Source organism: Phragmites australis, chromosome 4 (assembly GCF_958298935.1).
Source record: "Phragmites australis chromosome 4, lpPhrAust1.1, whole genome shotgun sequence".
NCBI lineage: Eukaryota > Viridiplantae > Streptophyta > Magnoliopsida > Poales > Poaceae > Phragmites > Phragmites australis.
In genome coordinates, this window is record NC_084924.1 from 3,791,704 (window position 1) to 3,809,036 (window position 17,333).

General features: G+C 43.8%; 1 protein-coding gene and 1 non-coding gene across 3 annotated transcripts; one reads left to right on the forward strand and one right to left on the reverse strand.

The window, feature by feature from the left end:
• Positions 1–11,438: 11,438 nt before the first annotated feature.
• LOC133914087 (calcium-dependent protein kinase 11-like) lies at positions 11,439–14,649 on the forward strand. Of its 2 annotated transcripts, XM_062357240.1 has the most exons (8): positions 11,439–11,600; positions 11,670–12,255; positions 13,077–13,220; positions 13,322–13,474; positions 13,582–13,697; positions 13,784–13,951; positions 14,226–14,450; positions 14,527–14,649. In XM_062357240.1, the coding sequence occupies exons 1-8, from the start codon at positions 11,439–11,441 to the stop codon at positions 14,647–14,649; spliced, it is 1,677 nt and encodes a 558-aa protein (XP_062213224.1). The 2 variants fall into 2 exon arrangements, with proteins under 2 accessions (XP_062213224.1, XP_062213223.1); XM_062357239.1 differs by having other exon boundaries at positions 11,439–12,255.
• Positions 14,650–16,032: 1,383 nt separating this feature from the next.
• Positions 16,033–16,104, reverse strand: TRNAC-GCA (transfer RNA cysteine (anticodon GCA)). The gene has a single exon. It is a non-coding gene; the product is annotated as a tRNA-Cys (tRNA).
• Between the last annotated feature and the right edge of the window lie 1,229 nt (positions 16,105–17,333).

Below are 17,333 nucleotides of genomic sequence, written 5' to 3' on the forward strand. Positions count from 1 at the left end.
CTCTCGCTCCCACTGATATCGGAAGCAGTTTTTCTGTGTTAAGCTATCTCCAACCGGATCGGTATTCCCTCTCTATATCAATGTGCTTGGTATTGTACTGTTCTTTTACCGATCCTGAGCTCTCGTATCCGCCTCCAACAAGTGTCGTATCACTGCTACAGGAATACAGTCCGGAGAGAGTGTGCTCCAAATTTATAAACTGCTGTAGCTATCTTCAATAGTGTTCATAGAGTATAACTATAGGGTCGAAAAGATGAAGAGAGTAGTGGAAGGTAAAAAATATAGTAGCTGTTGGAGATAAAAAAAAGGTATGCTATAATAATATTATAGGGGATGAATTTTTAAAGTATCTGTTGGAGATGATCTAAGAAAATATACCCATATGCACCTCACAGTTAGATCTGCTCTAAGATTTCTTGGATATTAGGAGAGTGACCGATTATTTGGCGGTATCTTAGGTGCATGAATCTCAATACAGATCCAACGATATCGATGAGATTAATTCAATAAGGTTTTAGGGTTTAAAACACGAGAGAATTTGCTAAATCTTTTAGTATTAGATCTAAACATATTTTTATTGTATATATCTTTTCCTAAGATTAATCAAGCGAAAAAACTATAAAGCTACTATCCTAAAAGATATCTAAATCTAAATAAAATCTTGTCTCACCTTCTTCAATATACACAAATGATGACCATATATTCCGACTTTAAATAAGTATTTACATAATTGATTTTAACAATAGTTGATAATAGCCACACCAAATAAACCTAGAGAACATTTAGTTAGAAATTAATTTGATTTATCTTGTTGAATTAAACCAAATAATTTTTAGAATTCCTAATCCATCCTCTCTTAGATAGGGTGTCACTACTCACTGGTCCTTACAGAACTGGATACAAATTAGCAAGCAAGGCCTAGAAGCTTGTCCTAACCCAGATAGGAAGGTTCACCAGTGAACCATGCTTGTCTTTCTCCTTAAATGTATCATGTGCACCCTCAATTGATTACCAAACGTAGCTTTGCTGACCCAATTATGTTTCAGATATCCGCGGAGAAGCAATTCAGTTCATGTCATAGGTGCTTTTTTAGCATAGCATCAGCTTCTCCCTAGAGGCCTTAAGTACTGCCAAATGACATGATTTTCACCATCTTATAAAGAAGTATGAGTTAGAATTGAAGCCACCATGGTCTCCAGAAAATTCTATTCAACTCTATCGTATGCCTTCGCCATATCAAGTTTCAACGCATGAAAAGAGTTTTTCTTCGCCTTATTTGTCCCCCATGTAGTGAAGACAAGAATATTGTCTGAGATTAGACGGAACGGAACGGAATATTGTCTGACATTCGGCAGCACCATCTTAAGGTTGTGTTTGTTTAGATTGTAGCTGACTGAGAAGCAGCTGGAGCTTGTAGCCGGTGGATAGATAGATTTGCCGTTTGGGCAAGGATGCTTTTGGATGATTGGTGACCCTGCAGCTAGAGGTGAATGATTGAAATCCCCTGTTTGTTGCAGATTTTGTTTAAGTATTGATTGTATCGATTTAAATGCAAATGACATATTTAATAGCTGATTTAGCACGAGTTACCAGTTATTAACGGAATTTAACTGAAATTGCATGATTTGACTGTACAAGTTGCATATTCTGACTGGATTTTACAAAGAGGAGACACTTTAAGAAGAAAATATTATATTCTTTGATATTTAAAAGAAGATTACATAGAAAGTACTAAATATAAATTAACCCATTGTCCAGTTGAGAATATAAGTTTATTGTGTTGACCTATTGCATCATAGTTACACCAAAATATATAGCTACCCATCATTCAAAAATATTGTACCATTCTCCTATCTAACTATTGCAAGTTTTCTATCCTCTTTGTTGAATATATAACTATAGAGTATATACATATAAAGAGTATACTACATATAGATAGGATACATCATATACATCCTCAACAACCAATAACCGAGCAACGCTTTCGGTAGCCCCTCTTGATAGTACGGCTATCGATCCTATAACTCGATCTCCAACCAAACTCCTTAAGACTGAAAATACTAGAAAACCTACTCTAATTATACATTTATCTTGAGTAATCCCATCGAACTTAACGAATACATCATCCAATCCCCGACACTTCTCATAACTCTTCGAGGCTTATCATCAACTCATCTTCTCTTGATGACAATAATTATCATCACTTACATCTTAATCATCACTTGATCTCCAGAATCTTAATGAAGTTTACTTGATTGTTTCCCATACATCAAGTATGGAAGACTTCTCTTTTCACACCATCTTGATTTGGTTCACCACCAAGGCATGAACCGCAAGTATCAAGCATATACATTATCCACTAAGTTTGTCTTGATCTTGCTTTTCCAACTTGGCATATTGAATATCTCAATTCAACTCATACTTTCTTATGGAACCTAACCTTAATTCACTCTCAAGCATAAAGTGCATGGGTTAGCCTATAAAATCAAATTGATAACTTTATACCTTAAGTCACTTGATCTTCACAAGTACTTGGCTTTCACTCTTTATTGCCAATCTTCATGTGAACCTTAACCCCACTCACTTTTAAGCACATAGCATATAGGTTAGTCCATAAAACTAAATTAACAACTTTACTTAAATCATTTGATCTTCATAAGTAATTTGACCTTCATTCTTATTGTCAATCTTCATATAGAACATAACCTCACTCACTCTCAAGCACAAAGCATATAGTTAGTCCATAAAATCAAATTGATAACTTTATACATTAAGTCACTTGATCTTGACAAATAACTTAACCTTCACTCTTATTGTCAATCTTCATATGGAAGCTAACCTCACTCACTCTTAAGCACATAGCACATGTGTTAGTCCATAAAACTCAATTTATAATCTTATACCTGTAGTCACTTAATCTCCACGAGTGATTTTGCCTTCACGCTTATCGCCAATCGTCTTGAGCTACTCCTTTTATCCCATGAGCATCACTTAGAGCTTATTCATCTTGATGCATCTCACTTGATCATATGGCATTACTCAATCTTCCATTCATTACCTATGGAACATACTACAAATAATTCTTAATATAATTGTTAGTCCATAAGTATTGTTATTAATTACCAAAACAACACTTAGAGACTAGATAAAATTTCAGGCATCCAGGAAACACTGCAGGTGGCAGGTGAAGGGTCGATAACCTCCGATGGACATTATGTTCCTCTCCTCCTTGGCTTTTCATTCAATTCCTCCTTATCGAAGGAAACGATGATGACACCCGGTGGAACCATGGAGAGAGACTTGGGGATGAGAGGTCCAGCTCCTCCTATTTCTGAACATGGCTTGAGAGACAACGGGGGAGTGGAGGCCATGATCTTAAGCTTTACGAGTGTCTACTGGGCAATGTGAAGGGAGAGGGGAAGGTGACAAGGTGAAAATAAACAACCCTGGATGCATCTATTTATAGCTGTGGAAACGTGTCATAATGTGAAAATGGTGCCATCAAGATTTGATAGCGCCGAGCATGATGACGAGATCACCTCGATCGCCCGACGTGTTTGGTGGAAGTCGAGGCATCGCTGAGGCTTTATGAATTGTCTAAATCTCTGCAAAGATGGGTGTGGTGTCATTATGACGAGTCAAATCAAAGGTTGTGGTGAAAACGAGTGCAAGCAGGAGTAGGTTTTTAATGCTCACCTACCCGATGCATCGGATTCATTCGATAACTACGATAAAATTGCAGCCATGTGCTCGGGGGCTAATGCCTTTGAACATATGGTCGAGAAGAGGAAGTTGATGCTTATGCTCTACTCTCCGCTTGGTTCAGTCATCGAGTGGAGAGTTGAGGGCTACATCATATATTTCTTTCTTATACTTCATTCTCTATTTAGCTATCATGTTAACTAGAGAGCCGGGAGTTACATTGTTTAATGATGGTGCTTATGCTCCATTCTCTACTCGAATTTAGTTATTGAGCAAAGAGTTAGGGGCTACATCAGGTATCTTTTGATGCTACAACTCTACTGAATGTGATATAACCTATAGGTAATCATAGAGATGATTGTATCACATGTCTATGTTCATGTACTACCGAATAATGTGTTATTCCAAGTATGAGTATAGTTTATATTGATTAGCAAGTATGTGACTTATTCATAAAACTCTTTGTTTATATCATGATATTATTCTTAGTCGATCCTTGATCGTATATCATTGTGATGATACATAAGACCATCACATGTATTGATTGATGATCATGTTTTATGGATCATAGGTATAGAGATACCAGGTCAATAATGTGGATATTTATGTTAGAGAACATGATGTTGGATAGACCCACCTTGAGATACTGCTGGGATTGTTATTTATGACGTCCCATCATTTGTTATCTCAAATGGTGTATCTGCAGGATTCTTATACCTGAGATCGTTATTGATTTCCAGAATGTGTAGTGGTATACTGTGAGGCTGTCAAATGCTATTCCGTAACTGGGTAGTCATAAATGTAGTTTTTGGATTTGTCATGAAGCATGTCATTGGGTATGTACGATCAAGATGGAATTTACCCCTCCTTGATAACGGGAGAGATATCTCTAGGCCCCTCGAGGTAATTGGATTGAAAAAGTGCATGGTCATACCAATATGATTAAAGAGTTAATCATGATGAATTCACTACTTGATCGAGTAAATGGTCGGGCTATCACAAGGGTGGCACGTATCTCGTCTTAAGCTTGAGTGATATCGTGAGGCGAAGTGATCGGCGTATGTGTATATCAAGGTTTAGCCGATATGACCTTTTATGTATACTCGGGAGTCAACATGCTCTGCTAGGGACTGCTATTGATTTCGGTTTGGAAAGGGTTCCCGAGTCGTAGCTATTTGTACATGAGCCTAATGGTCACACACTTAATGGGTTGTAAGAAAACATACGAGTTGGATTTGTATATGGGTTTTGATTCGATTATGATATATGAGAAGTTAGAGTTCTAAAGGACTTCCAACGTGGGAGCTCATTGGCGAACTCTATATAATGAGAGGCGTGGGTAGGTGAAAGGATAATGATGTCACCTAGAGGAGGGGTGAATAGACTTTTTTACAAAACTTCGTCCCCTTTTACCATTGGTCTAAACTTACATCAGAATATAAATTAACGAATTTTTCACAAGTGAAAAACCTAAATATGTTAGGATTAACTAGTGCACAATCACCCTAAATAAGTGTAGAAGTTATAATCCCAAGTCACAATAATTACTCAATTCTAACAAAAGATATGCAAGAAAACACTAATTGAAAAATGCTAAAAAATACTGTTCACAAGGCTGAAAATACTGTTCGCTGGATACTTCGAGTCAACACGGAGTCTCCGGGTTGTACAGTTCCGGAACCTCCGGGTAAATCCAGATTCTCCGGGATCTGTACAGGACTGAGCTCGAAACTAAATTTAAAGTACACATAAAGAGTTCTAGCTCAAAACAAGTGATCTCGTGTGTTCCAAGTGATAATTTTGAGTAGATTCACGGAGAACCTATAATCAAATACACACGAACAAATAGATCGAGCAAAATGCACAAATATTAAGCAAGAACTCAAATGAAAGGGAACAAGAGAGGAGACACAAGATTTGTTTCCCGAAGTTCGGATTCACCACCGTGAATCCTATGTCTCCGTTGAGGAAGCTCCAATGAGCCGGGTCTCTTTCAACCACTTTCCTCTCCAAGCTCGGTCACACTTGAGCTTGGCTTCCACTCTTGCTTTCTTCCCTTACGGAGGCAAAATCGAACCCTTTACAAACTTTTCCGCGGCTCACCACAAGCACGGGAGCTCGCCGAGCAACACCTCGCCGGCTAGGAGGCTTCACCTCCAATAGTAACAAATGCTTCATGAACTTCTTGCCGATAAACTCGAGTGCTCAAGATTGGATTTAGCTCACTTGCACTCAATCTTCCAATCTCACAACACAACTCACTTTTCTTCTCAAATCTCTCACTAAAATAGAGTGGGGATGAGTTCTTTTGGCTCTAGAGGATGTTTCTTTCGTGCCCTTGCAGCAGCCCCAAATGATGGGGGTGAGGGGATATTTATAGCCCACCTCAAAACACTAGTCGTTGTTGTGCTAATTGATTTTTACTGGAGTATCCGGCCAGCATAGGAACTCGAGCACAGAATGCTGTCAGAAACTAGCCGTTACAGCAAAACCTGAACTGATCAGAAGACTCCAAGTTTGCCCGGAGACTCCGACCTTAAACATTTAAGCCCAAACAGAGAGGCTCTGGCGAAGTCTCACTCAGAGACTCCAGCTAAAACGCTAGACCCCGGAGTATCCGGCCCAACCCGGAGACTCCGGGTGGCACTTAGCGCCCCCACTAAAAACACTGCCTGGAGACTTTCCGGAGGCTCCAGCAGCTCCAGACTTCGGAGTATCTAGTACCACCCGGAGACTCTGACCTAAAACATTTAAAGACTAACTGGGACTCTCTGCCTGGAGACTCCGGCCAAAATGCCAGACCCCAGAGTATCCGGCCCAGGCAACTCAGCCCTTTTTCCCGGTGTCTGTGGGTGATTGTGTCTCTCATCTTTTGATTCTAAAAGAACACTTTAAGCACTGAGACACGGCAATTAGCTCTACATTGCATCTCTCTTAATAGTGCGGCATACCTATACTTAAATTCAAAGATAAAACTTATTTGAACCACTTTGAGCATTTGAATAACTTTTAAGTACCGCTTCTTTCATTCAAACCTTGAGGGTTGCCAACTTTCATATATTCTTCACTCCATCTTTTCTTGATTCTTTACATGATTGATGCGAATCACTCATAACTTCCCATGATCTCACACGGTTCATTGGCGCAAAGCCTTCACTCGCTCTTCAGCACCACCTTGGTCCTTCAGCGTCAAACCATTTGCTTGCCCTTCACCACCAGATGGTCCATCGCAGCTGTGTCTTACTTGCTCTTCACCGTCTTGCCATAGAAAACACTTTGTATTTGACATCTTCAAGGAATTCATTTTATCAAATATGGAGTCCACTCTTGTTCTTCACTTTTGGCATATATGATTTCAATTCAACTTATACCTTCATATGGATCCTAACCCCAACTCACTCTCAAGCACAAAACACGGGTCAGTCCATAAAACTCTATTGACAATGTCATACCTTTAGTTACTTGATCTCCACAAGTACTGTAGATAACATATGATCCTCTGAAGCAACAGGATAAAAGATTCATCCCAAGAAGCAATGAACAAACTAGATAACATATGATCCTCTACATTAAGAGTTCAGTTGGCAAAATGAATTATCTTAACAATCTGCCTCGATTCAGAATACATATTAAGGTCTTACATGATCTGGATAACACTAGTTCATAATAGGGATGTCAACAGTTCCGATCCTCATTCCTCGATGGGACGAGGATGGTGCCAACCCCCCCCCCCCCCCCCCGCGCCTAGCCCAACCATCCATATTCAACTAAGAGCTCAGCCCATATGACGTTTAGCGGGGACGGATTTCCCATTGAGTCCCCATTCCCTGTGCTGGGACGAGGAACCATTCCCCAGTGGGGAATTCCTCGATGACATCCCTGGTTCATAAACATCAAAATGCTCCTAGATGAACTAACCAAAGGATACATAACCAACTCCTCTTGTTCTACAACAGCTAAGAAGAGAAAGTCTCAAAATTTCCAGTCCAATCAGTGCAGGTTTAACCCTGGACATCAATTCGACGGAACCAATGAACCACTGTTGTACGACTGCATTTTGTCATATATCCACACATTTTTTTCGCATATACATGCATAAAAAAAAGAAGAAGAGAAAGCTAAACAGTAGCATGCTTGTAATCCTTTTTTCAGCCCAAGTGCTATCTCTGGCTGGCCCTTTTTTTTCTGCACAACAGCCCATTGGTCCTCTCTTTCTTCCTCTTCCTCTCTAGGCCAACCTGGCCTCCTCTCTCTCCCTTTTGTGGTTGGGTTTGGCCCATCCATTTGGTGCAGGCCGCCAGCCTCCTATCCTTTGCTGGGCCGTGGCAGCCCTGGCTGGCCCAGACGCCACCTCCTCCTTTTCCTCTCCCACCGCACCAGCACGGGAGCAGCTCATCTGCTAGCTCCAGCCGCCTCCATTCTCCAGAGAAGCAGCCAAACTCCATCTCCTTAAACCAAAGAAAATCAAACCAAGCAACACAAAAATCCCCTCCAAATCCGGATCAGATAAGAAAGGGAATTTCATCTAGAAGCCCTCAAATGAGATCTCCATCGAATCCTAAACCGTTTCCCCTCTATCTCTAGCTCAAATCTTCAGTTGGAGAGAGGTTCGGCCGGCCACGAACTTCGAATCTCAACAAACTCGAGTTCTATCCTCTTATCTCGAATCCTCGCTGCTGCCTATATAAAGAGGGAAGAAAAATTAGAGGAGGGGGGAGGCTTGGACACCTTGGTGAGGCCCTATCGCATCCAATTGCTGCCGCACGAAATCGCCGCCGCCGCGCAAGTCCGCCGCGTACCGTGAACACAGAGCGCAAGCCGTCGTCGCCATGAACACCAGCTGCATCTCCACCACTATTGACTCGCAAGGTGAGCCCCCGGCATGATTGCCGTTACTTCCCCTCTTTATGTTCGTGCACGGCCGTGCCGTCGTAGCCGGTGCTCCGGCCGCGCCGTTGTGCTTCTCCCTCTCTGCTCTGTGATAGCCCGGCCGTCGCGCCGTCATGCTTTTGCCGTGGCCGGTGATGTTAAAACTGAGGCCCGGTCGCCCTTTTTTTTCTTTTTTGTTCTTGCCCGTGCCTCTGTGCGTGCCATCGTGCCGCCTTGAGCTCAAGGTGATGTTGTCGTGCTCGCCGTGGCCGGTGATTAAAAAAAAACTGAGGCCCGGCTGTGATCCCCTCCTCCTCTCCGTGATGGTCGCATTGCTATTGCGCTCACACTTCTCCCCAGTCATCGAGCCGTGGCGCTGCTGCATATGTTGTCTCTGTGACGCCTGAACCCGGCCGTCATGCCGTGCGCATTGCTTGCCGTGGCCAGTGATGCTAAAACTGAGGCCCGGTTGTCTCCATGTACCTGTCTGTTATGCACGCTGTTGTGTTTCGAAAGAGCCTAGCCACCACATCTTGGCCGCCGTTAAAAATCATCTTCTCGGTTAATCTTGCTGATATATGGAGATTATTGCCATATTCTTGACTGATGGCTGCAGGTTGCCATTTGATGCTTGATGGCGCTAATGTTTGGGTACTTTGTGATGACACAACTGTGGTTGCTATCCAGATTGCTTGCAGTGGCTATGCGCAGGGATAAGTTATTTAAAGGGCTTCATTTGTGGTAGCCCTGTTGATTTGTTCAATAAGCCTGATGGTGACTTGGTGGTATTGCTAAAGAGCTATCTGTTGCTAAAGGTGTTGCTGGGTTATGATCTATTGCCTGCATGTTTGACCTGCTGCTACTCAGTTGTTATGGCACTGTCAAGTGGCTGCTTGTGTTGCTTCCCTGTTATCTTCCTGCTGACAGATGTGCTATTTGGCATGCTCTTTTGCCGAGCTGATGAAAGGATGATGTTGTTGTGGGCTTCTTCTGGCTGCCCCTGTATCAAGTGATACAATTGCAGAGATTCTGTTGCTGGTTGCCACCACGTCATTGCCTTTGTGGCTCTGTTGATTGGTTGGTACTGTGGCTTCGCCTTTGTGGCCCAAAAAGTGATCACCCTCGTCTTTATGGTCTTCGCCTTTGTGGCGCGTTGCCTTCGGTTGGTCAATGAGGACAAGTCCGAGGTCCAAAGAGGAGCTAGTGAGTCAAGCACGGCGTCGGAGCTCCCGGTTGTGGCCATGCTGCTGCTTTTGGTCGAAGCTACACGTCGTGCCGCGCTCCTAGCCCACCTCTTCATAAAAACACAATTCTGAGGCCTATGTGGCCGATGATGATCCGGGATACATAAACAGTCCAAAAAGCTTATGTCAGACTGTTGTCCCGTACTTTACCGTATTTTATTGCTAACGCTTACTTTGCTTGGTTTTTGTTGCGTGTGACTACAGCCTTGCAGACTCGGAGACGACCTCGGTATGACGACCGCCAGCGCACTTAATCGGAGGTAGCCCGAAGACGGGCGTAATTAACCGAAGAGCTTCACGAAGCCCCGGGAACCAAGACAAAGCAATCGTCAGATCGTGAAGATAGTCAGATAGCGTGTGCGTTGTGGAGTAAAAATGTATATGAGAAATTGTACTTTATGATTTCGGCATGAATGAATAAAGTTACATGTTTTCGATTATTACATTCTCCTGTCTTTTGTATATTCTGTATACTGGCACGCCCGTAATATTTCATACACAGTTTCAAATACAAATTCAAACGTGAGATATTTCGAATCCGCGAAACAACTGTTTCGTAGCCTGTTCGAAGGTTGACTTGACTGCATGAAGAAAAAGTCATGCAAAGCCTCAAATCCACCAAACCTCAGTGCGCTAAGCGCTAATCCTATCTCTCCTTCATGCTTTAATCGAGTTGGCATTGGTTTATGGTCTAAAATCCCTATCGTTCCACCCTAATTAGGAGGTTTGGGCATTAATGCGATCTAATTTCCTAGCTGCAAGCGACGCAGCGAACACCTTGATCCAGACCAGTGATCACTCTACAAATAAGTGAAACCGAGGAGAGAGAAAAAAGTAATTTGCATCTGAATGACTCCTCACTCCTACCAGCAGGCTTTTGGGGTGGGGCAAATCGTCAGGCACCACCACTTGTCGAACCCTAGCTCTCCTACTGGAGCCGCAACCAGGGCGAGGGTGGGGCATCCGGGCAGGTGGGTGGTGAAATAGGAAAAATGAAGGAATTTTTATTTATACAGTAGATAATTTTTTCTGTTAAATTTAACTGATTTTGAGGGCAATGTGGAAACTAGAATCCAAGAAAAATCACCCTGCGGGAAGCTTGTGACCGGTAGCGCAAAAAATTTGAGCCTTTGTTTGGGCACGTGCTTTAGGGACAAAAACCGTACAAGCCGCTGGAATAAGCCCAAACAAACCAGCCGTATAATAGGACGGAACTGCACAGGAGAAGTAGGATTACCCAGCACCGCAGCCCAAGAGCTTCGGATGGGCCAAGCAAATGGGCATCCAAGTTACGAACGCGACCTTGAATTCATCAGAACGGCGATTAACCATCCGATTTGGCGCGAAGACCCCGATCCGCAACCCGCGGTGTCACCCGCATGCAAACGCCGGACCATGAGTCTAACACTGACAACCGGTCCCATGCTATGCCGGGCCCACACGTCATCCAGCCGAGCCCGCCGCCCCGGGGCCCGGCCCACTTCGTTTCGGTTCATTCCCCGTCCCGCTCCGCTTCCCCGATCCAACCTGAGCCAACCAACCGGCAACCGCCTCCTCGCCGCCCGCGCCCAATGCCACCGCCGCCGCCGCCGCCGCCGCCGTACGCGTAGCGTCCCCACAGCGATGGGCAACACTTGCGTCGGCCCCAGCGACGCCGGCCGCAATGGCTTCCTCGCCTCCGTCAACCTGTGGCGCCCCGCGCGCCCTGGCCCCGCGCCGGCCCCAGCCCTACCGCCGCCCTCCTCCCCCGCCTCCGACCAGGCGCCCGAGCCCGTCACAATCCCCGCATCTGAGCACTCCTCCCACCATTCTTCCCGATCCTCCGACCAGCCGCCGCCCGCCGAGCAGCCGCAGACGCAGGACAACCCTCCGCCGAAAAAGCCCGCGCCCAAGGTCAAGCGCGTCCAGAGCGCGGGCCTCCTCGCGGACTCCGTCCTCAAGCGCGACGTAAACACGGCCCGGTTCAAGGACCTCTACACCATAGGCAAGAAGCTAGGGCAGGGGCAGTTCGGCACCACCTACCTCTGCGTCGAGAAGGCCACCGGCCGGGAGTTCGCCTGCAAGTCCATCGCCAAGCGGAAGCTGCTCACGGAGGAGGACGTTGAGGACGTGCGCCGCGAGATACAGATCATGCACCACCTCGCAGGCCACGCCAACGTCGTCTCCATCGTTGGCGCCTACGAGGACGCCGTTGCCGTGCAGCTCGTCATGGAGCTCTGCGCCGGCGGGGAGCTCTTCGACAGGATCATCCAGAGGGGGCACTACTCCGAGAAGGCTGCAGCGCAGCTAGCACGGGTGATCGTCGGCGTCGTTGAGGCGTGCCACTCGCTCGGTGTGATGCACAGGGATCTCAAGCCGGAGAATTTCCTGTTCGTCAATCAGAAGGAGGACTCGCCGCTCAAGGCCATCGATTTCGGCCTCTCCATCTTCTTCAGGCCAGGTATGGCCTCCGTTCTATTGGGCTTTAGAAATGCAGTTCGGCCCAATTGTGATTTTGTTTTAGTGGAATTGGCAATTGATCTAGCAAGTTAGGACCATACGGTGGTTGCAGAACAGGTAATTTTGTGCCTGGTGATAGCACTGGTGTTATGGTGCGTTCAAGCAGATAACCATGTGGTCATAACAAAATGTAGATTGACTGTTACATGTAAATTGATGTATATATTTACTTACAAAAGGACCATGTCTGACATTTATCCAATGTCTCCAATTATTATAATTTGATATCCAACAAGTAGTCAGCATTGGGGGTTTTGCAGTTTGATTCAAATTCTCTATTATATAACTACGATTGCAACTAAGCATTTATCCGATGCTTATGGAGTGCCTGAAGATTTAAGACCAGATTTTCTGTAGTAAACACAAACTTTGACTTTACTATTTAAAGTTTGACCGTTGATTTTTTTCAAAAATACATGAGCAAACATTTATAAGTGTATGATGTTATGAAAGTACTTGTGATAGCATATCAAATGATACTTATGTTATATCGATCAACTAAATATTTGAAAAACTAGAGTTAGTCAAAGTGTGAATTAAGTAAAGGTTGCCAAAGTTGTCAAGTATTTGTAAACGGAGGGGGTAGTAGATATAAAAATATGCAGTTAAGTAAAGGTTATGTCTGGGAGTTGGCCAAAATGAGAGTCTTAAAGTAGCTACAGAGAACTAACCATGCCAATGCTCTTACAGTCTTACTTGCCTTTACCATGTAAGTCCAAATATAATTTTCCTTATACCATATGAATTACTGCGCTTGTGCAGGCGAGACATTTACGGATGTCGTTGGAAGCCCGTACTACGTTGCACCTGAGGTTCTACTAAAATACTATGGTCGTGAAGTTGACGTCTGGAGTGCTGGGGTTATAATATATATCTTGTTGAGTGGAGTCCCTCCATTCTGGGATGGTGAGGTTAAATGTAGCCTTTTGGTGAAATATTGCATTGCATTTTTGTGTGACATTAACAGTTAGCATTAAATTGATCTTTTCTGTTGGTTTCTGGGGCAGAAAGTGAACAAGGAATATTTGAACAAGTTTTGAAAGGTGACCTTGACTTTTCGTCGGAGCCCTGGCCTAGCATCTCAGAGAGTGCGAAGGATTTGGTCAGGAAAATGCTTATTCGTGATCCAAAGAAGAGATTGACTGCCCATGAAACCCTATGTGAGTAGCATGGAAGCATAACTATCGATTTAATAAATAATTTATCCCTGGTTCTCTAGCCTCATTTCAACCAAATCAGCTGTAATGACTGGCCTGGGTTTTCCTAGGTCACCCTTGGGTTTGTGTTGACGGAGTTGCTCCTGACAAACCGCTTGATTCTGCTGTTCTAAGTCGGTTGAAACAATTTTCTGCAATGAACAAACTAAAGAAAATGGCCCTTAGGGTGAGTACTGATACAAATGGTCTAATTCTGCATTATATCGAGGCTACTTATGTGTTGTTTTCTTTTGAACTGCCATGTGTTTGTAGGTTATTGCCGAGAGTTTATCTGAGGAAGAAATTGCCGGGTTAAAAGAAATGTTCAAAATGCTCGACACTGACAACAGTGGCCATATCACATTGGAGGAACTCAAAAATGGCTTGCAGAGAGTTGGTGCTACTTTGATGGACTCAGAAATCGATGCTCTAATGCAAGCAGTAAGTATTCCAAGATGCTCACCACCCATTTGTTGCAATACAAATTTTTGAACAGAATTTAGCGTGCAGACCCCTTTGATGTCCTTCTTAGATCTCATTTGCAAAATGTTAACGGAATAAATTGATTACATTTCTGAGGAAGGCTTAACTGCATTACCAAATATGAAGTTATTTTGGGAAATTTACTGAAACAGTAGTGATGCTTTCATTTTGTGACCACCATTCCAATTTACGGATTATACCTCAGTTGAAGCACATTTCATGAAAATATCAGGCAGATATCGACAACAGCGGCACAATTGACTATGGGGAGTTCATTGCTGCAACTTTGCATATAAACAAAGTTGAGAAGGAGGATAAGCTCTTTGCAGCATTCTCATACTTTGACAAAGATGGCAGTGGTTACATAACTCAAGATGAACTCCAAAAGGCATGTGAGGAGTTTGGTATAGGGGATACCCGACTTGAGGATATTATTGGGGACATCGATCAGGACAATGTAAGTAGATTAGATTCACTGTTCCTGTTCAAATTGGTGATAACAATTTGTCTCATGTATCCATCTTGTTTTGCAGGATGGACGGATCGACTACAATGAGTTTGTTGCAATGATGCAGAAGGGAGATAATCCGCTGGGGAGAAAGGGACATCAAAGTAATGCAGATTTTGGTCTTGGGGAAGCACTGAAGCTTCGGTAAAGGAGGTAATAGATGTTTGTTTTCACTAGTTTTTTCCTTTCTACTGATTGACAATATTATACATCCTTACCAGTCGAAATTGTATGATTTTCAGTTTTCTTAACAGGGGTCATATTGTTTGTCTGTCTGTGGATACTGTTGTTTCATTAGTGTATCTGATTGATTGTGACTCTTAAGTTAGTTTTGTGCGTTGGTTTTTTTACAGGCGCAGTTATTTCTCATCATAGCAAAGTTACCATTCAGTGACTCAGAAAAATTGTCACCAGCCAATCAGGATTTGATTCTCACCTTCTACCTATTAATGCTAGCGTGGACGTCTCTCCCCCTAGTCTGAGTTTTTTTTTTAACCATTTAGTGACTCGGAAAAATTGACCCAACAACAGAATAGTTCCAAAAGCTTGTTCCATGCCGGCATTCTGATCTCAATCTTCCATGGCACCACAATCAAAGTTCGGGAACTCTGAAGCAATCTAAGAGCATAATTTTTTTGCGGAAACGCAACATTGCAACAATCTCACAAAATTAACAATAGGGTGCTGATGCTCAACATGGCTTCTTTTGATTTCCCTCCTTTGTAGTTCATATTCAGTGGCAATCAAACGTTCTTCAGTCCATCAACATGTAACTGCGTTGTAAGTAAGCATGAGAGTAGGTGAGATTTTTTTTTCCCGCCCCTTTATTCTCTCCATTCTGATCAACGGCAGGAAGAGTGTCTACCATCCTGCATCTGCATTCCAGACTAAAACTCCAATCCTTACATTCGATTTTGTTCATCCATGTTGGATAGATGTTTAGTTGTTAAATGCCTGTAAGAATATAGTAGGTTGTACTGTAGGCAAAAAGTCTGACCAATGAAGCAATCATTCTGTCCTTGTTCTTTTGTTGCCAAAACCTTATGAATGACTATTGAAGTCTCATTTGTTTCATACATGGGATTTCATGTTCGACGTTTTGTTTTGTGCTTGTGTCCGTGCGCCGCCGTGCCGATCGTCCACTCTCGCCGCTGGCTTGATCTTGATGTTCTGAAAAAAAAAAAAAATTATTTATTTTTTTAAGATTAAGGTCATTTTAACTCGGTCTTCTTTGAAGACCTCTTACGGAGGAATGGTACGAAAGGGGGGAATCAACCCTTAGCAGAGCTCCCACCCTGGGAGCCTACCACCAGACATCTTATCTGTCCGTATTGATGTTCCTGAAAAATGACGGCAAAGGTTCTTTTTTCTCGGAAAATGGCAGCAAAGTTACCGCACAACTTGTGCGCAGCCGAGGTTATTCATCAGACCAAACACCCCCTGTAGCGGTGATGCTACCATGTCAAGTCCGCCGCGGGGTTAAAAGCATTTTTGGCACAAAAATAAAATACGTAAAAATGAATACAACGCAAGGGCCCAACCGGGTTCGAACCGGTGACCTATTGATCTGCAGTCAATTGCTCTACCACTGAGCTATGGACCCCTTGTTGCTAGCGATTATAATTTAATAATTTAAACCTGTGCACAGCGTTAGTACTGCAAACTCGATCTCTTTTGTTCTCTTCAATTTCTGGAATGAAAAGGACTATCCCAGGAGCAAGCCAGGGTTTAGAAATTCTTTTGACATCCAAAAATTGCCCCTAGTGATTTCTTCGAAATTCACGGTAACCGCACAATGATTCGGTAGAAATCGATAGAAATCGGTTAAATTTTTATTTATTTTTTGAATTTGAACTTAATTGAAAACCAATTGATTTCTGAATACGAACCGCAGCGAATTGGTTGGTAACCACGAATATCGAGCGATTACCGACAATTTTTGAAACCTGGAGCCAGCTACTATTTTTTTTTTAAGAGAGGAAGGTACTAAAGTTTTTCTTCTGATAAGATGCATTTGGCTATCTAACTCATATCAAAATCATGGGGCATGGGTTCAAATTCTGGAAAATATTGATGAGGCATTCACACAAATAACTCACCTGACCCAATAAACAGTTGCATGACTTAAAGGTTCTCTACGGGGCATAATTCAGGTTTCACAAACAAAAAAAACGTGTTTTGTGGGTTACTTTGTGATTTTTTCACAGAGAATATGAAGACTTGAAGATAAGGGTGGTAACGGGTCTGCTCTCGTCGGGTTTTGCTGGAACGGACCCGAACCCGAAACCCGACTCGTCAAACCCGATCTGAACCCGAAATCCATATCGGGCGTAAAACCACCCCCACCCCCGAACCCGACGGGGACCCGAAACCCGACAATGTAACGGCGGCGGGGCAGGCGAGTGGAGCGGGTGCGGCGGGGCGGGGCGGAACGGGGCGGGTCGGGCGGGCGATTCGAGGTAGGGCGGAGCGGGGCGGGCGGGTGGGTGGGGCGGGGTTTCGGGTTTCGGGTGGCACCCACGGGTGAAAAAACATACTCGAATCCGAACCCTACCCGAGTTAAGGACCCGACCCGATAGCTTCGCGGGATTTTTTTTCACCCGAACCCACTCCCGTCGGGTTTGAAACCCGCAGGGACCCAATCCGATGGGAGAAATTGCCACCCCTACTTGAAGAGGGGGGAAGACGGGAAGCACGGAAGAGGCATACGAGGAAACAAAGCGAATACCGGCCATCGGATGGTCGGCCTGCCCCCATACGAGACATGGACGGTGGATGCGAGACGTGCTTTGATACGTACGGTCTCACAATAATTTGCCGGGGTAGTGCTCC